This window comes from Silurus aristotelis, assembly GCF_946808225.1.
Source record: "Silurus aristotelis genome assembly, chromosome: 19".
In the NCBI taxonomy this organism is placed as follows: Eukaryota; Metazoa; Chordata; class Actinopteri; order Siluriformes; family Siluridae; genus Silurus; species Silurus aristotelis.
In genome coordinates, this window is record NC_139592.1 from 24165506 (window position 1) to 24185505 (window position 20000).

The following is a 20000-nucleotide window of genomic DNA, read 5'->3' on the forward strand; positions in this document are numbered from 1 at the left end:
AAAATCCCAGCCAAGGTCAGGACACACAACAGACCCTCACCTTTTATACATTTACACTTTCATGGATTTCATTTAGTCTATTCTGATACCACATCATCTTGAGATCCAGAGTTATGGAGATGGAGTTAAACACAAACCTGCTACAGGAACTCAGTGATAATTATATGAATAATAATTGATCTTCTTTTTTGCCAATCTTTGAGATTTATTGATAGTAATATATATTATTATTATTAAGAATATAAAGCAAGGCTCCTTTTTCACTCCATATTGTTAATGTGGTCATATAAATAACCTGTGAATTACGTTTGCTTACGCAGGTAATGCAACATTTTCTACCACTTTCATATTTAACTATAATAATTATAAAGAAAGACGTTTTGTCTTGTAGAAATGAAAAACAGTTTAAATGTACCTGGGATTAAAACTCACAACCTTTCAGTTCCCAGTTCTGAACTACTTACAGAAACTTTACCAGTGGTATCATTGTCATAGCGTCAGTGAAGATCTTCTTACTTCTCACTGCTCACCCAGTTGATGTGACCTCATTCCTGAAATAGGTCTTCAAAAGAAGATCTTCTAAATGAATATGTCCCCTGACGTAAACCATGTCCTCTAAAACTAAAAAGAAAAAAGTACATCATGCCCTCAAAACCACATCACAGGGGCCAGTTTCCAGGCTACAGTCTAATCCTTGCAGTAGACCAATGCATCATTTTAACACTAAATCACTTTGACTCTGAAAATGGAAAGAAATCCAAGATGTTTTCCGGATGTTTCTTTTGCAGGCCAAGCAGGCAATTCTGGAAATGGATGTGCGTAAGTGTAACCTTGAACATTCCTGCTTTTGTAGTGATTCAGCAGTTCTACCTGCATTATTCGTTTTGTGGCACCAGTTCTGTAGGCAAACCTCAAAAAACTCTTCTACTGGAGTTCCACTGGTCAGATGTGTAACTGCATGTTCATAAAAATTTGATGGGATGGATGGATGGATGGATGGATGGAAGGATGGAAGGAAGGATGATGTTTTTTTGTAGCATAATGTCTGTTAATCCCTGTAGACCAGTGTAGCCCTGAGGGCCAGAACAGAATCAACCTGAAGGAAGGTCCATCCCCCAGAAGAGCACGCAGGAAGACTGGTATGATTTTAAAGGAAGTTAAATAACCAGTTTTCTGCCATTATGAATTCACTCTAAATAACTTTCATCCTCTTTTCTCAGAACCCTTGTCCAAACTGCTCAAAAACAAACATGCAAGTAAGTAGGACATCCAAATGTGGAACGATCTAAAGCTTATGATTGATATTAATACATGTATCTTGGCATGAGGCATGTTAATGAGAATTCTATTTCCTCATTTTTTCACAGTATCCAGTCCAGATATACAGAAGGTACGTTCTTTTTCTCTTTTTTGAAACAAGCAATAATATAATTATCAAAAGAAAGGAAGGAAATGTATTAATTTTTTTCTTCTGTATTTTTATTTTTTTTATAGCGAAGCAGTTTTGGTGCAACACTTCTGTCTCCTGTTGTTCACCTGGGCACTATTGGTCGATCGCGCAGCCTTGTAAGCCAATCGCAGGAGTCCCTGGACCCTGGTGATCACGGTGACCACAGTGACATAGATGAGGGTTTACATCCACAGGATGCTGATGATGAAGATGAAAGTGGAATGGTGAGTCTTACCTGTAACCTTCAATCATCAAAACTATTGTTCTTTTGTGGGGGGTGTTGATGGGAATCCAGATCTAATCTTTTGCAAAACCTTGTGGATGTGTAGGGCTCTGGAGGAAAGCTACGTGTACCTGGAAAGAGCAGCAGGAAAAGGCTAAATGCCCAGGTGTCAGTGGACAGCATCGACCACTGGAAGAATCACAGTCTGGACCATATTGATCTACAGGTGAGTGAAGCACAAGTGATAACCATGTCAAGTAAAATATACACGCCATGTCTTTCTGTAATAAAAACATTCATCTCTGGTTCTTCTTTTTCAGACGGCCAAAGAGTCTCTGCAGAAAGAGACGGTGCACACCCCCATCTTAAGGGTGACCTGTCCTCCTGAAAAAAGGGCTGATCACTTCTCCCAGTTTCTGGGCACAAGCAGTGGACATTCTGTTCCAAACATATGGGCAGATCACAGAGTGCGTCGAGCCATGTTTCCTACTCGTCAAAAGACTGTCCAAATCGATGACGATGAAGACATTTATCAGATGTTTGTCCCCACTGAGAACGATACAAGTGGGCATGATATTGAAAGCGATCATGATGTGGTTGATGATCATCCTGGACGTCCGTGTAGCTGGCATGTTGAACAGACAAAGTCGGGGCAGTTAGACCTCCCAGCCAGCAGGAATAAGGTGTTGCGCAGGGCAAGTAGTGTTGGAGAGCAGCAAAGTGAGCGACAAAGTCCTACAAAAAAAGCTGTCCTTAAGGAGGAAGTACACAATAATACAGAGTCTTCGAGTAATGAGATCTCCGGATCTTCCTCAACTGAACAGCTAACGATTGATGATATTGAGGTTGTTTACGACAACATTAGCTACGAAGAACTGCAGGCCATGGGACTGATTCGGAAGGATCCGGAAGTGAAGCCAGCTGTACCTCCACAAATCTTAGTTTCTCCAGTTGAAATTGAGAGCTCATCTGAAAGCAGCAGGTCCTCAGGCCAAGAGGGAGCACCATTTGAACCTGCCAATATGCAGACACCAGAGGATGAGGAAAATGTCTATGATACCATCGTATTCCGTGAACTGCCACCTTCTTTCGCAAAGACAGGAAGAGCAAATGAACATGCAGCCAATCAGGATAATGAGGAATCAACCAAGGCAGACGTCACACTTAGCCAGAACATAGAAACTGTTGTTTTTGAAGAAAGACCAAATTTAGAATCCAGCAAAGTAGCAAAACGACCCCTTCCTAAGATTCCAACTGTTTCAATTACTGATATGGACATACCGTTAAATTTGGATAACCCTTCTGAGCAGTCAGTGTCTGATCATATGTCAGAGCAAGTTGATGAGATCTGGAATGATCTTGAAAACTACATCCGAAATAATGAGAAGAAAGCAGATAAGCTCCCAGCTGCATTCCCTGTCAATAGACCAGAGTCACCACACAAGAAGTGTGATTCACAAAGTAAAATAGCAAGTTCTTCAGATAAGTTACACAACACTCCAACAAAGGCAGTCAAATCTCAGCTAAAATCACAAGACTCCCAAGACAAAACACAAAATATGCCACGAAAATCTCATCCATCTCCCAACAGAAAATGTAATCCTGCACGGAAAACTAGTGATGCTAATGTCAGAACAGATGGTGTTAAGAAGGTAAAGAAAAGCACATCATCACCCAGTTCTCCAGCCTTCCACCCCATTCCAACATTTAAATTCCCTGTACTCAGTGTTCCCAAACTTGTGCGAGAACCTACATTTGAGATAGATGAGCCTGAGTCCCCTCCATCTACGCCTCCTGCTACACCTTCTGTTCCACAGGCTTCTAGCCCTGCTCCTCAGACCTTCAGCCCTGCTCCCCAAGTCTCCAGCTGTGCTCCTCAGATCTCCAGCCCTGCTCCCCAAGTCTCCAGCCTGGCTCGTCAGACCTTCAGCCATCCTCCCCAAGTCTCCAGCCCTGCTTCTCAGGTCTCTAGCCCTGCTCCCCAGACCTTCTGCCCCATTACCCACATATCCAGCCCCATTACCCACATCTCCAGCCCTGCTCCCCAAGTCTCCAGCCCTGCTCCCCAAGTCTCCAGCCCTGCTCCCCAAGTCTCCAGCCCTGTTTCCCAAGTTTCTAGCCCTGCTCCCCAAATCTCCAACCCTGCTTCCCAAGTTCAAGTCTTCAGCCAAATATCAAGCCCAGTTTCCCAAGTCAAGGTCTCCAGCCCTGTCAGCCAAATATCAAGCCCAGTTTCCCAAGTCCAGGTCTCCAGCTCTATTCCAGAAATCCAAATCTCCAGCCCTGAACCCCCACCTGGCACAGTAAAGAGTATCCGGAACAAATTAGCCAGGCTTAGTAGTGGAAGCTTTCGGATGGACGATGAGGACATACCTACATCAAAAGAACCTGAGCTACAAACATTATTCTGTGGTCTGGACCCCTCATTTCTTCCTCTGGCATCCTCTGGACTTCTTTTAGGTGGAGATGCTGGAGATCAGCTGCTGGATTTAGGGGAAAAAGGTAGAAACAGGGTTTTCCTTATGGCTAGACAGTACAGTCAGAAAATCAAGAAGGCTAACCAACTGTTAAAGATGAAGAGCATGGACCATGAGCCCAGCTGCACAAGACTCAGGGCACACAAGGCAAAAGATTTAGCTGCGATTCTGGAAGAGAAGAAGCAAGGAGGAGCAGCTATAGGTGAGCTACAAATTTTGAGGTCCTTTGGTCTTTATTAAGCCACAGATTGAGCTAAAAGTATAAACTAAAAAAACATTTTTTTGTATAGTTTGTCAATTATTTACAGAGGCTTTTAATCTGTTTGTTTTTCTCTCTTTCATCTTCTTGGATTTTCCCAGGAGCACGGATAGCTGAATATTCCCACTTATACGATCAGGTGATGTTCAAGGAGCCTCCTACTACTACTCCAGTGCTCAAATCTTCAGTCAGTGTTTCAGGACCTTACCCATTTTCCTCACGCTCTGGCTTGGCTTCCTCTCCATCCCTGCCTGAGAGCGCCTTCCCAGAGACGGACTGGTTGAACTGCACCTACAGCAATGGTGAACTTGCTGGCTTTGTGTCTTGGCCTGCTGAAGTCGGAGGGGGTTCGTCCCCTCAACCACAAATGACCCCTGCAATGTCCGTCCCTGCACTGAAGAACCTTCCGCCACCTCCAAGCGCTCCATCCAATCAGCGCTGGAGTACCTGTGTGTCTCCAGCCAGCAAAGATGATTCTGAGCACATCTACAGCACCCTGGGGGAGCGCAGTGTTAAAGCTCCACCCTACAGCCGCTGTCAGTCCTCGTCCTCATTGGCTGAGCATCAGGAGAAAGAAAACAGTGGGAATATGGGTAATTTGGGACACACCACCAGTCATTCAGGGGGGACTGTGATATCAGGACGTGGTCTCGGTCCTCGACAGCACAGTCTTCCTGAGTGTCCTACCCAAGTGACCTCTGACCTTTCCCAGTCATGTGACCTCACACTTAGGGACTCTCAGAAAGTGCTAGTGTTAAACACACATTCAAATCAGAACGCGATCAGTGCCACGCAGAACTACCTGGCCAACTTCAAAGACGATGACGACGACGACGACTATGTCGAAATCCGCTCCGAGGACGAGAACGATCGCATGGAAAAGGGCTACACCTCAAGCCCAGATCCAGCTCCGCACAGCTACACCCGGAGTGACCCAGATGAGGGTCAGCAAGCACTCAAACAGCCCAAAATTGTCCAGTCGCTGCGGGAGAAGTTCCAGTGTCTCGGTTCCAGCAGCTTTGCATAATCGACTGGACAACACGACCACCAACATGCACCGAGTGCTGAAATAAAAGCAAATGAGCAGATGGAAAAAATGTTACACAATGCAAAGCACGTTTACGGATTACACGATTACGGTGATAAAATGATGACCATGCAGTTAAACAGGTTTCACATCACAGCTTCAGTGGATCTCAATCCTACACTTTATGCACTACATCACAAATCACCTTTCATTTCTATAATCACTCGTAATGCACTAAACAACGTTTGCCATAAAAATAGTTTCTGATCAAAATTGTACTATTTAAATCCTTTTTTAACACGGTATTGATCTTGACTTGAACTCCCACGATTGGGCTGAAGACCATCTCTCAGGCTGAAGGTCTCACAGTGGATTTTTTTTTAGTGTTAGTATTCCATCAGATTTCCCTTTCGGGGCGTTAGGTCTCCATTCCCACTTTCACTTATTCACTTATTTGTCCACTCTTTAGGTGCTTCGATTTGTTCAGTGTCGCCTTTCCCAGCCTCACCTTTCCCAGCCTCACCTTTCCCAGCCTCACCTTTTCCAGCCTCACCTTTCCCAGCCCCACCTTTCCCAGCCTCAAATTTTCCAGCCTCACCTTTTCCAGCCTCACCTTTCCCAGCCCCACCTTTTCCAGCCTCACCTTTCCCAGCCCCACCTTTCCCAGCCCCACCTTTCCCAGCCCCACCTTTCCCAGCCTCACCTTTCCCAGCCCCACCTTTCCCAGCCTCACCTTTCCAACCCCACCTTTCCCAGCCTCACCTTTCCCAGCCTCACCTTTCCAGCCCCACCTTTCCCAGCCTCACCTTTCCCAGCCTCTCCTTTCCAGCCCCACCTTTCCAGCCTCACCTTTTCCAGCCCCACCTTTTCCAGCCCCACCTTTCTGAGCCCCACCTTTTCCAGCCCCACCTTTCCCAGCCTCACCTTTCCCAAGCCGTGACTTATACACCATTTTGTGTAGAATTTGAAGAATTGAAACACATTTGCTCGTAATATCATGAACATAACACACGATGTGTAAACAATAAATCCACTGGTGTGTGTGTGCGATGGATCAGGCTGCTTCTACATTTACCACCTGATTTAAAATAGATGAATGTCCACCATCACTGGTTGCGTCTGCATGACCGTTTGTTCTCAAAGGCCAAAAATACACATCGATTTTACTTGGAATCAATAGGAATCTATATATTCTGTATATAAATCATAGATATATTTTAGATAGTTGGAAGCGGAGGCTTAGCCGTGCTCACTGTTGAGTGGATAAAGTGTTTATTTTCTTGATACATTTTTGTTCGCCTGAGATTTTAACTATAGAGCTGATTACTGCAGTAAGCAACACAAATATATTTAGTGTAATAAATAATTAAATAAACCAATAAGACATCATTTAAGGCTCATTTTTAATCCGCACTGAGAGGAGCAGGTTCGCTAACAGGTTACCTTCAGGTTTCACAGTAGGATCAGGTGTTTATTTCATTTAAATTTCTCTGGTTTAGTTTGTGGTCACTTTCAGTGTGAACATCACAGCATTTTCATCACAGGTTAAAACGCTGCATCATCACCGACACGTCAACCAGTCAGGACTTTTTATTTATTTATTTCCTTTTCATTAGCGTCCTGTTTTTATCGTCTCAGTCTCACACAGCGATATTTATTAATTATCTAGAGTTGGTATTTTGCAATAATTTGGTTTAAGTTGTTTACTGTGACTGTTAAATCTCTTCCCCATGAGCACTGAGCAAGAACATCATCCTTCTGCTACGAAGACATTCAGCTCTCATCATTCACTATATTCATTGTTCAATAGCAATCAAACAAATTGGCTGGAAATATGAATGAAGTATGTTTATAAATTCTGTGTTCCTCTTTTTTTTTTTATTTGTACATGTTGTTTCCTTGTTTCACTGGGGATCATTCGTTCATCTGGTTTGCACTTTTACATTTTTTTTTATTGTCGTTTTTTATTTGTTAAGATGTAAATTTTAGGATTATGTCATTGTATTGCCATAGATTTGCTCTGTCTTCATTTTAAATTAAATGTACTGTATGTTTTTATAAAAATGCCTAGTTGTAACTGCTCAAGGAAACTGAAGTATCAGAGGCAATAAATAAAAGTTGACTTCAGAGTTGTTTGTGGGAATCAGTGCTTTACTCCAGTGCAGCTCCCAGTGGGCTGCGATTTCCATTACACAACAGCGTTCCTGTGAGGAACTCATTCCAGACCTGGATGCAAAAGGAGCAGGTTCATCAAATATTTCATAAACTTAATAAGAAAACCGTGTACAATCTAGAAATAAACAATCTTCAAGCAGAACCCTGGAAGTATATTTCTGTCATGATCAGGTTTTTCAGCCAAAATACCTTTTCTACTACCCTCAGACTCAGAACCTAGATTATATAAATTATTGTTATTATTATTATTATTATTATTATTATTATTATATTGGTGTTAATATTATATTAACACACATTAGTAAAGAGGAAGACCGAGGAGGGGGTTTATGGATGTGGTGAAGACATGCAGGTAGAGGACAGGGGGGTATGGAGACCGATGAAAAAAGAAACAGAGGTCAGCAGATGGGATGATGCCACATTATTTACAATTAGCAAACGAGCTCCATGTGACCTGCAGGAACCCGTGTGGCGGCACTGACCGGCTCTATGATCACGAAACGAGAACTAGAAAAGCTTTTGGCGACACCTAGTGTTCACTATAGGAAATAACGAATATAAGTGTATTAGTGCAATAAAATCACTTTATATTAATTTTCTCAAAGTGTGTGGAATAAAGACATAACAGCTAAGACGCAACGAACGGCAGCATTTATATACTTTCTTCTTCATTAATCTTCATTTATGATGATCTCTATTAAAGAATAAAGTTTATATACTCAAAGCAACTACAAACAAAAATATGGTCATTAATAGAATTAAAACCATCATACTGATGTACTTTATAACACCGTCATGAGTGTTGCACAAGTCAGTCACACTTAGTGTCGGTCTCATATCACTGGATATGTTGTGTGTTCAGGAGACCAAGTGGAGAGGGAGTAAGACCAGGAACATTGGAGATGTTTAAACTGTTCTATCATGGTGTGGATGCAAAGAGTGAGAGTGGAGGAAGGTGCACACAGGTGGACTATGTTCTATGTAGGAGATGCAACCTGAAGGAGATTGGAGACTGTAAGGTGTTGGCGGGGGACAGTGTAGCTAGACAGCATCGGATGGTGGTCTGTCGGATGGTTTTGGAGGTGAAGAAGAAAAGAAGGAGAGTGAGGACTGAAAGAACAATAAGATGGTGGAAACTGAAGGAGAAAGACTGTAGTGTGAGATTCAGGGAAGAGGTCAGACAGGAGCTTGGTGGTGGTGAAGAGGTTCTTCTCTTCACCACCACCGACAGACAGACTGGTTCAAGGTGGAGGTTGGACTGCATCAAGGATCGGCTCTGAGCCCTTTCCTGTTTGCAGTTGAGGGGTGCGGTTGCAGGGAGAAGAGGTGGAGAAGGTGGAGGAGTTCAGGTACCTGGTGTCAACAGTACAGGGTGGAGTGGGTGGAGAAGAGTGATAGCAGGAGTGATTTGTGATAGAAGAGTATCTGTGAGAGTGAAAGGGAAAGTTTATAGGACTGTGGTGAGACCTGAGATGTTGTATGGATTAGAGACAGTGGCATTGAGTAAAAGGCAGGAGGTGGAGCTGGAGGTAGCAGAGCTGAAGATGTTGAGATGTTCATTGGGAGTGACGACGATGGACAGAATTAGAAATTAGTTTATTAGAGGGACAGCACATGTAAGAGGATGTAGGAGAATGCTGAGGATGGAGCCACCAGAAGAAGGAAAAGAGGAAGACCAAGGAGGAGGTTTATGGATGTGGTGAGGAAAGACATGCAAGGTAGTTGGTGTGAAAAAGGCAGGTTTAGAGGACAGAAGAGGAAGTAGAAGAAGAAGAAGAGAAGAAACAGACATATTGTATAAACGTGTTTATCTATAAAACAATCCACTAGAGGCGCTATTGAGCTGTAAATCATATCGACATCAAAATGACGTATCTCGGGTTTTAATGGGAAATGTAGTTTTTTGTACGTACCGGGCGCGTGATAAATCATATCCCCTGGCAGAAATAAGGAATAAAGAAGCATTATTAAACCGCGTACCTATGGTTTTATTGTGTGTTGCGTGTGTTAGTTTTAATTTTATACACCATTTAGATGTTGATGTAAGATATTTTTGTGATCAGTCTCGAATGATCTCGAACCTTCCAGGAAACGCTACTTCCGGTTAGCCCTTACCCATAATGCACCGCGGCCCTTTCTTTCTTTTCTCAGATCAACATGGCGGGTCTGGATGGTCCGTTAAACGTGCTGGGGCAGAGGAGTACCGGCGAGTCCGTGCGGACTCAAAACGGTAAATTTGAACCCCACTGAGTGGAGAAATGATCATATATAAGTCAGTAATTCTCCCGAGTATGAGTTAGTAGTAATTAAATGAAAGTCTGTTAGCTTTATGCTAGCTGGGTGGGTCGCGTGTGGCCTCACATGCGGTGTGGTACCGGAGCAGTGGAGGAGTGTTCCGCATGATTAAACCGCGGATTGTAGGCACGCACGCGCTTATTGATTGATTTATTTATTTATTTACCTGCTTATTTAGTCGTTATTTAATTGGTCAGTTAAACTCGGTGATTTTCAGCTACGCAGCTGCTCATTCATATTCAGTTTTATAAAAAAATCTAGATTTTATCATTAGTTCAGAATGTAATGAAAGTTGTGTGTTGTGACCTGATAAAGGAGAAGGAGGATGAACAGAACACTGCAGGTGGACGAGAGGAAGACTGTGATACACAATAAGATGGAGGATCTACTGTATAATATGGATCATACACTGATTGGCAGGAAAATGTTGCCTTTGTATGATCTTTTGACATGAAGCTCTATAGATCTCTGTTTTAAACGAGGTTTTTGCAGGTGTAGATGTGAACCTGTGATTAATAAGACTAGATGTTTCTGCTCGTGGCTTCATTTCAGAGCGTACACAGGAAATGAGAAGGTTCTTGCAGGAGTTAAATCAGTGTTTATGTTGCAGTGATGGCAGCGTCGTCCATCGCCAACATCGTGAAGAGCTCGCTGGGTCCTGTGGGACTCGACAAGATGCTGGTGGATGATATCGGAGTGAGTGTTCAGTCTTACGATCAGACGCTGTAGTAATGATGACCGTAACCCTGCACACGTGCTTTTTGGCTAAATTCACAGGCAAACTTTTTTTTCCCCCAGGACGTAACCATTACTAACGATGGTGCCACCATCCTGAAGCTGCTGGAGGTGGAACATCCTGCCGCGAAGGTCCTGTGTGAACTGGCAGAGCTGCAGGACAAAGAGGTCGGGGACGGGACCACGTCGGTGGTAAGACGCGCTCTCAGGGGGTGCACTCTATACGTGTGTGTGTTGGAGTCTGATTTGGGATGTGGACACATTTATAATGTGTTTATGATGAGACTGATCCAGTGCATGTGTACGTCCTGTGTTAGTACCACCCCCTGTCACTGATCGGTGGGCGTGGCTATGCGAACAGGACAGAGGAAGTGTATCACAGTCTGAAGTGGCTGCAGCGTCTCCTGCTGTCTCTATATGAACTGATACAACATTCATCACGTCCACACTGCAATTCATCACTAACAGCATTAGTGTGTGTGTGTGTGTGTGTGTGTGTGTGTGTGTGTGTGTGTGTGTGTGTGTAGGTGATCATAGCTGCTGAGTTGTTGAAGAGTGCAGATGAACTGGTGAAGCAGAAGATCCACCCCACCTCCATCATCAGTGGGTACAGACTCGCCTGCAAGTAAGAACACGGCTTTTCTCATTCTCACAATTTTTCTTTCAGTTTTCTTCGTATTTTCTCTTTTTTGTTGTTGTTGTTGTTCCTGCATGTCCTCACCTTTTTCCTGTCACTTGCTTCCCTTCTGAATTCCTACTTTTTCATGTAATTGTTTTTTTTTTGGTTGATTTTTATAAAAAAAATTTTATTGTGCTTTTTTATCTTAATTTCCTTTAATTCTATTTCTGTATTTATTTATTGAAACATTTAGCCATTTTTCCTTTTACACTTTGTTTTTAATGTAGTTTACATTTGTAATGAATAGATTTTGTGTGTGTGTGTGTGTGTGTGTGTGTGTGTGTGTGTGTGTTTCAGGGAGGCGGTGCGTTACATTAATGAGAATCTAACCATCGGAACTGATGATTTGGGCCGAGAGTGTTTGGTCAATGCTGCTAAGACCTCCATGTCTTCCAAGATTATCGGAGTGTATCCTCTCTGCTCCGCGTGCACACACACACACACACACACACACACACACACACCCCAGAGTGTACTGAACATTAATCGATGTTAGTGTGCTGATGTGCTCTGTGCGAGTGCTGTGAGACCTGTTGACCCTTGACCCCTGACCCTTCAGTGATGCAAATTTCTTTGCTGACATGGTGGTGGACGCTGCTTTAGCAGTGAAGTTTGTGGATGCCAAAGGCGTGGCTCGTTACCCAATCAACTCCGTGAACGTGCTGAAGGCTCACGGACGCAGCCAGAAGGAGAGCATCCTCGTCAACGGTTATGCCCTTAACTGCACCGTCGGCTCACAGGGTACGTCACCACCACCATCAACACCATCGCCTCGAGAGTGTTCCCATTTTAATTGCTGCCACACTGCCTGTGTGTGTGCAGTTATACGCGTGGGGTAAAGCAGAGCTGACCCTGTTCCTCATAAACACACACACAGTCACATGTATGTTTGTGTTGTGATCAGTGTCGTACACACTCCTGTTCATTAACCTGTTTAAAATCACTCTTTTAGACGAGGAAATAATAGAGATGCCCCTCCCCCTCAGTGAGCACTGGTGCACATGCTCAGGTGGTCCTGCTCTGAGTAATGCAGTGAAATACATTGTTTACATGAATTTATTAGCAGTGTGATTAGATCAGAGCAGTGTCAGGAGCGTCAGGTGGAACCTGAGCAGAAACGGTTCCAAATGATAACTTGATATGTTCACAACCATTGTAAGATGCAGAGGAACTCTAGAGGAACCGTGTAAGACAGTAGTGAGCACATCAGGATCCAGTGTGTAGTGGAATTTTTCATGTGATTGTGTGTGTGTGTGTGTAGGGATGGTGAAGAGGGTACAGAATGCCAAGATTGCATGTCTGGACTTCAGCCTGCAGAAAACCAAGATGAAGTTGGGAGTGCAAGTTGTCATCAACGATCCAGAGAAACTTGACCAGATCAGACAGAGGTGTGTGTGTGTGTGTGTGTGTGTGTGTGTGTGTGTGTGTGTGTGTGTGTGTGTGTGTGTGTGTAAACAGACATGTAAGGGGTGTGTGTGCTCCCATTTCAATTGCTGCCACACTGACAGTGTGTGTGTGGTTATACGCGTGGGATAAATCATAGTCGACTCAAGGCCATGTGCAGACACACATTAGTGTTTGTTGTGTCTTTGTGTCCTACACACACTGAAAATGTATTTATTTATATTTTATTTTATTATATATATCACCAAATACTTTTTCAGCTTGTGTGATGTGATCAATCATACAGGAAATAAAATAGACTTTTCCAGAAAATGGATTAAATTTTTTAATAAAATGTATATAATTGTGTGTGTGTGTGTGTGTGTGTGTGTGTGTGTGATATTTCTCCTCTTCAGAGAGTCAGACATCACTAAGGAGCGCATCCAGAAGATCTTGTCTGCGGGGGCGACTGTTGTCCTGACGACCGGGGGAATTGATGACATGTGTCTGAAGTACTTTGTGGACGCCGGCGCGATGGCAGTGCGCCGTGTGCTGAAGAGAGACCTTAAACGCATCGCCAAGGCAACTGGAGGTAAGCCACGCCCACTCAGAAAATGATTGGTAATCCTTTTTCAAAAAAAAGTAATTAAATGATTTCAAACATGTTAAATATTTTACTTTCCCTTTTTAATCTTGTCTTTTACTAGCAAATTCTTTCCTTCCTTATAATTAATGTATTAAAATACAGTTTTCACCTGTACTTTTATTCAGCAGTCGATGCTTTTAGAGAATAAAAGTATGGGATTTTTTTATTATTGGAATTATTCCCAAGAAGTGAAACTGAGTGTGTGTGTGTGTGTGTGTGTGTGTGTGTGTGTGTGTGTGTGTGTGTGTCTGAGTTTTATATATATTAAACTTTTTGGGTGACTAGTTTTAAAATGATCAGTTTCACCTTGTAGGCCATATATAACATTTGATTTATTTATTTATTTTCCTGCAGCTTCAATCTGCATGTCTCTGTCCAACCTGGAGGGGGAGGAGTCATTCGAGGCGGCCATGTTGGGTCAGGCAGAGGAAGTCGTGCAGGAAAGGGTGTGTGATGATGAACTCATCCTAATCAAGAAGTACGTTTCAAGAGTCTTTTTTTATTGAGTTTTATTTATGCCCCCCCCACACACACACACACACACACACACACACACTATATTTATTTGACCGCTAACCTCTTTTCCTCTGTGTTTGTTAGTACGAAGGCTCGTACCTCGGCTTCCATAATCCTGCGTGGAGCGAGCGACTTCATGTGTGATGAGATGGAGCGCTCGCTGCATGATGCTCTGTGTGTGGTGAAGAGGGTGCTAGAGTCCAAGTCTGTTGTTCCAGGAGGGGGCGCTGTGGAGGCAGCTTTGTCCATATACCTGGAGAACTACGCCACCAGCATGGTGAGTATCAAACTTCACCCGACGCACGCATTGTGTACTTTTAACTCATGGACTGGTCATTTCTCTCTCCAATGTTTTCATCGGACTGTTTTGTCTGATCTTTGTGTCTAAATATTTTCATTCAGATAAGTCTCCATGGTTACACTGCAAACAGAAACGTGTTTGGGTTTGACAGTGGGAATGAGATAAGTGTGTGTGTGTGTGTGTGTGTGTGTGTGTGTGTGTGTGTGTGTGTGTGTGTAGGGCTCACGGGAGCAGCTGGCTATTGCGGAGTTTGCTCGTTCGTTGCTAGTCATCCCTAAAACTTTGGCGGTGAACGCAGCACAGGACTCCACTGATCTGGTGGCCAAACTCAGAGCTTTCCACAATGAAGCTCAGGTCAACCCTGAACGCAAAAACCTCAAGTGGTGAGTCCCTGACCTGTCCATCCCTGTGTGTGTGTGTGTGTGTGTGTGTGTGTGTTTCCACACTGTAATGGAACCGTTTGACTTTTTTAATCAATTATTTTCTTTTATTAAAGAGAACAGAATTAAACAATAACATGTACATTATAATTACTGGTATTCATATGATCTAATTCTCAGAATTAAATAACAAATCTGTAACTCAGCATCAGTGAGCTGGGGTTTAAACCTCATTATTGTACAAAAAGATTCTTACAGAGAGGATTGAACCAACGTTTTAATGGATACCAGAAAGTGTGTGTGTGTATGTGTGTGTGTGTTTTATCCTTGTTTGGACCGGCACTGATTTTAAACGGCTCTGTGCATGTGTGACGTGTTTGGAATGCACTTCTGCAATTTGAAAACTAAACAGATGTGTGTGTGTGTGTGTGTGCGCGCAGGATCGGTTTGGACCTGGTGAACGGAAAACCGAGGGATAATAAGCAGGCGGGTGTGTATGAGCCCACGATGGTCAAAACCAAGAGTCTGAAATTCGCTACAGAGGCGGCAATTACCATCCTGCGCATCGACGACCTCATCAAACTCTTCCCAGAGCCGAAAGAGGGCGGGCCTTCATACCAGGATGCCGTCCAGTCAGGATCGCTGGAGGAGTAAAGCTCCGCCCACTCCATATTTATTAATATTCTGTAATGTTGTAGCAGGTGTAGCTTAGCCACGCATTTAGCTCGTATTTGTAATACGACTTGCTGATTAATGACCTGTAATGACCTGTAATTCACCTTCTCTCATCTGTTCACAAAAATAAACAGGAAGTGTACAACTGATTTGTTTTCACATAAATTCATGAGTCTCCTCAAACAGAAGCTCTGCCCCTGTCCACAAATCAAATCATTTTTAGATCCACATTAATGCAAATCATCTTTAGACCGGATTATGTTCACGACCGTACAGAGTAAAATAAACTGCTTCCTGAGCGTGTTAGAAGAACAGTGACAGTCGCATATGTAGAACTTTGCTGCTGCTGTGTTCAGAAGAATTTAGAATAGAATAAAGAAATGCAGTGAAGAACCAAGAGCACTATACACACTTCTTACAGTCATGTGTAGTGTGGGCGTGGCTTAAATCAAAGGTTTGAGGATCACATCACAGCAGGACTCGCAGTTTCAGCACCAAAGTGAAGAAGCACCTTCAGACCTGGGGCTGATGGACTCTGTTTGGAATTAAATGGAATATTGTAATGAAATTAGTTCTTCACCTGGGTGAAGTCGCGTCAGTCGAGATGTTGCTGTTGCTCGACTCTGGAGTCAGTCTGAAGCACGTCTCGAAGTGGATCCAAAGGCAGATCTGGGCGAGATTCGACAGTGTGATTCTCACAGCATAGTGTGTGTGTGTGTGTGTGTGTGTGTGTCGTCTTCTCTCATGCTCCTGTGTCCACCCCGATCACTTTCCTCCTCAACGTCCCCTCGTCCTTCACAGGGGACTTCCGGAGTCTCACCTACACTCCTGCACCGCTCGAGCCTTTGAGTGCGTCCCAGTGCTGGTACATCAGATCTCCAGATTCCTGCATCACTGAGCAGAACCTGTACACCACCTTCCCCTTGTGGTCATCGTCAAAACCGGAGAAGTGGATCCGCGTGGCGCGCGGGACCAAACCCAAATCCACGCTCCAGGAGGCGTAGCCGTAATCCAGCATCACCTCGTTCCCCACGTCGGACAAGTCTCCTCCTGCAAGATCTATCTTCAACTCAATGGTGCACACGTGTGCTGTTTTCTCCACAGCAGTTCTCCTCGACGTGGAAATGGAGAACAGGAACCCATCCAGGAACTGTGTGGTTCTCAGAGTTCCCTAAAAGTTTATGGAACGCTGAAGGAAACTCGCCTCGCCTGCTGAGGAGAACTGACCTTCAACTCGGACTGCAGTCTGTTTACCAATAAATACATAAACAGACGAGATGAAATGGAGAACATCATGCTCATCTGTGTGTGTGTGTGTGTGTGTGTGTGTGTGTGTGTCTGTGTGTGTGTCTGTGTGTGTGTTTGTGTGTGTGTGTGTGTGTGTCTGTGTGTGTGTTTGTGAGAGAGAATGTGTGTGTTTGTGAGAGAGAATGTGTGTGTGTGTGTGTGTGTGTGAGAATGTGTGTGTGAGAGAGAGACAATGTGTGTGCGTTTGTTAAACCACACAGTTTCAGGAAATTCACTCTGAGATCGTGCTAACACAGCTAAAACACCCAGTGACTTTACTTCCTCTTATAGTTGCCATGACAACTTGTTGATCATGACACAGGGTTTATGGAGTAAATAATAGGATGTAGGGAGTAGGGTGTAGGATGTAGGGTGTAGGGAGTAAAGAATAGGTTGTAGGGAGTAAGATTTAGGGTAAAAGATGTAGGGTGTAGGATGTAGGGAGTACGGTGTAGTGAGTAAGGTGTAGGGTGTAGGGTGTAGGATGGTAAGGAGTAGGGTGTATGGTGTAGGGAGTAAGGTGTAGGGTGTAGGGTGTAGGATGTAGGGAGTAAGGTGTAGGGTGTAGGATGTAGGGTGTAATGTGTAGGATGTAGGGAGTAATGTGTAGGGTGTAGGGTGTGTGATGTAGGATGTAGGATGTAAGGTGTTGGATGTAGGGTGTAAGGTGTAGGATGTAAGGTGTAGGGTGTGGGATGTAGGGTGTAAGGTGTAGGATGTAGGGTGTAAGGTGTAGGGTGTAGGGTGTAAGGTGTAGGATGTAGGGTGTAAGGTGTAGGGTGTTGGGTGTAGGATGTAGGGTGTAAGGTGTAGGATGTAGGGTGTAAGGTGTAGGGTGTAGGGTGTACGATGTAGGGTGTAAGATGTAGGGTGTAGGGTGTAAGGTGTAGGATGTAAGGTGTAGGGTGTAAGGTGTAGGGTGTAGGATGTAGGGTGTAAAATGTAGGGTATAAGGTGTAGGGTGTAGGATGCAGGATGTAAGGTGTAGGGTGTAGGGTGTAGGGTGTAAGGTGTAGGGTGTAAGGTGTAGGGTGTAGGATGTATAATGTAAGGTGTAGGGTGTAGGATGTAGGATGTAGGGTGTAAGATGTAGGGTGTAGGGTGTAGGGTGTAGGATGTAGGGTGTAAGGTGTAGGGTGTAGGGTGTAAGGTGTAGGGTGTAGGGTGTGGGGTGTAGGATGTAGGGTGTAGGATGTAGGGTGTAAGGTGTAAGGTGTAGGATGTAGGGTGTAAGGTGTAGGGTTTAGGGTGTAGGGTGTAGGGTGTAGGATGTAGGGTGTAGGGTGTAGGGTGTAGGGTGTAAGGTGTAGGATGTAGGGTGTAAGGGTTTAGGGTGTAGGATGTAGGGTGTAGGGTGTAGGATGTCAAAATTTAAAGAAGAACGAGGGTGTGGTTTTGTTCGGTTCAGTTAAAGGGGCCACAAGAGGAAGTGTGTGTTCCTCTTATAGAGGTCATATGGAGCACTTCAGACACGCACAAACACACACACACACACACACACACACACACACACATACACACATACACACACACACACACACACACACACACACACACAGAGGGTATGTTGGTAATACTGTGGAATCTACAGGGTGTATTGTAGAGTCCCTGTATTTCCACTATCTTCTCTAGAGGACGCTGCTACACACACACACACACACACACACACACACACACACACACACCATCTCTCCACTGTACTTTTATTTCTTTTAAAATTAAAACCTTTTACTAAACACATTTTACACAGAATTTTTATGAAACTTTTTCCACATGTAATAATGTTGAATGTATCAGTAATTATTAAAGTGTCTGTGTGGAATATAAGCAGAAATCAGGACGCATTACTGATCAAGCACAAAGCAAAAGAGGAAGAAAATTATTTCAAGTAAACAAACAGACTCATGTTGATCAAAAATGGATGGGATTCAGAGAGCAATACCACTTTCCTATTGGCTGAATGAGCTGCCAATCACAGCCCAAGCGCACAGAGAGAGAGAGAGAGAGAGAGAGAGAGAGAGAGAGAGAGAGAACAGACGAGTTGAGAAGTGGCATGGAGGAGACTAATAACTACACAGAGGTAAGATTTACACACACACACACACACACACACACACACACACACACACACACACACACACACAGGTGTTAGTTCAGTACTTCAGTGTTAATGTACACTTTAGTAATAAATAAAACACTGCTGTAAGTGTTACAGAAAGTCTTCATGCTGCATTCATTAATTCTACACTGAAGTGTTTATTTCAGTGCACTGAGCATTAGAGAGTGTGTGTGTGTTTGTGTGTGTGTGTGTGTGTGTGTGTGTGTGTGTGTGTGTGTGTGTGTGTGTGTGTGTGTGTGTGAATTCTACACTGCAGGAATTGATTTTGCAATATCACCTGATGTTTTCATAAAGACATGTGATTATGTATGAACGCAGCATTGTGGTTATGATACCGTGTGTTTATTCCTTGCATGTTTTAATTCTATATTTTAAGGGTTAATTCTACACTGAACTCAGGAATTCACGAGTATTTATTCCACTCATAATTCAGTATTGAAATCCACTCTGAACGCTACACACAGGGTGTAAATACTTATGTAATAATGTTTAGAATATCTGCATTAATTCAGTAGTTGAATTGTTTACTGACTGAATTCTACTGGTTTCCTGTGTTTCTAATAAATAAAGTGAAACTCATGAAGCACAGAGAAAAGCTGAGCTCTAGTTAACACGCCGTCCTGAACTTCAGGTGCTGTTTCTACCCTGTAAAACTCGATATACCTGCAGAGTGCATTTAATAAGCCTTCTCTCTCGCTGCATAAAGTTTTGGCACCCCTCTGCCCATCATTTAAAGGGAAGGGTCCAGAGCAGCAGCATATGAACTTTGTCTTCTGATTTTATTCTGCAGCAGCGCAGGAATGTGAAGACAATCCGAGACGACATCCACTGAAGATTTTCATGCAGTAATCAGGGAAAACATGAGGAAACAACTACACCAAATCTGTCGTGTTTTTCAGCACAATATTTCCACCGTTTCAGCTTTGATCTCCACTGCTGACTCACTTAACGACTCATTCCATGAATCTGATTCATTTTGTTCTTAATCGACACGATTATGTGAATTAACATGTGTGAGAGAGGATTCCTTTAATTCACCACTCTGTGTGTTCAGAGAAATCTGAAACACACACTAACGCATGTTTGTGACGTTACATGACCTCTGAAGAAACGTTCACAGCGCGCAGCTAATGTGTACGCTCAGTGTACGCTAACACGAGGCTAGCTGGTCAAACTCAGTAATATTTTAGATTCATCATTCAGATCAGTTCACTTAACTCAGTTATAGATTTGATTTATTAAAGAGTCGCTTCATTTGGCCAGTTTCGGATCAGGAGGCTGAATTTTAAACTGGAAAATGACACTGAGACGTTTGATTCTGTGTTTTCGATTAAAAAGAATCATTTTGTTTGGTGAGTCTCGTTAAACTCATC

The 20000-nt window shown here is 43.5% G+C and overlaps 3 protein-coding genes across 4 annotated transcripts in view; all 3 read left to right on the forward strand.

Moving 5' to 3' along the window:
* The window catches only part of LOC310715231 (pleckstrin homology domain-containing family G member 1), a 27365-nt gene extending 21102 nt beyond the window's left edge, over positions 1-6263 (forward strand). Inside the window, 9 exon segments of the mRNA XM_083521548.1 lie at positions 1-15; positions 789-819; positions 1062-1139; positions 1221-1256; positions 1368-1390; positions 1495-1674; positions 1780-1899; positions 1994-4352; positions 4511-6263. The exon segment at positions 1-15 is cut by the window's left edge and continues 72 nt beyond it. Of these exon segments, the coding sequence (XP_083377674.1) occupies positions 1-15; positions 789-819; positions 1062-1139; positions 1221-1256; positions 1368-1390; positions 1495-1674; positions 1780-1899; positions 1994-4352; positions 4511-5436 (3768 nt within the window). The 3' untranslated portion in view covers positions 5437-6263.
* Positions 6264-9682: 3419 nt separating this feature from the next.
* On the forward strand, positions 9683-15370 carry tcp1 (t-complex 1). Its single transcript, XM_083520746.1, has 12 exons — positions 9683-9841; positions 10517-10602; positions 10705-10833; positions 11169-11266; positions 11618-11728; positions 11880-12061; positions 12582-12708; positions 13120-13295; positions 13704-13827; positions 13950-14142; positions 14386-14549; positions 14987-15370. Exons 1-12 carry the CDS (start codon positions 9769-9771, stop codon positions 15198-15200), a joined length of 1677 nt encoding a protein of 558 aa, XP_083376872.1. The 5' UTR covers positions 9683-9768; the 3' UTR covers positions 15201-15370.
* A 3079-nt stretch (positions 15371-18449) lies between these two features.
* Positions 18450-20000, forward strand: part of LOC310715320 (terminal nucleotidyltransferase 5A-like) — a 3966-nt gene continuing 2415 nt past the window's right edge. The window contains exons 1-2 of one of the 2 annotated variants that reach the window (XM_083521677.1): positions 18450-18588; positions 19418-20000. The exon at positions 19418-20000 is cut by the window's right edge and continues 406 nt beyond it. The gene's annotated coding sequence lies outside the window, so the exon portion shown is untranslated. The remainder of the gene's footprint in view (positions 18589-19417) is intronic. The other variant, XM_083521678.1, reaches the window with a different exon arrangement.

Excerpts from the sequence above, each read along its gene's own strand:
- tcp1 (XM_083520746.1), top strand. The coding sequence starts at position 9,769 with ATGGCGGGTCTGGATGGTCCGTTAAACGTGCTGGGGCAGAGGAGTACC. Across the intron at positions 11,267-11,617 it reads GGGTACAGACTCGCCTGCAA|GGAGGCGGTGCGTTACATTA; the intron begins GTAAGAACACGG and ends TGTGTGTTTCAG. Across the intron at positions 12,062-12,581 it reads CTGCACCGTCGGCTCACAGG|GGATGGTGAAGAGGGTACAG; the intron begins GTACGTCACCAC and ends GTGTGTGTGTAG.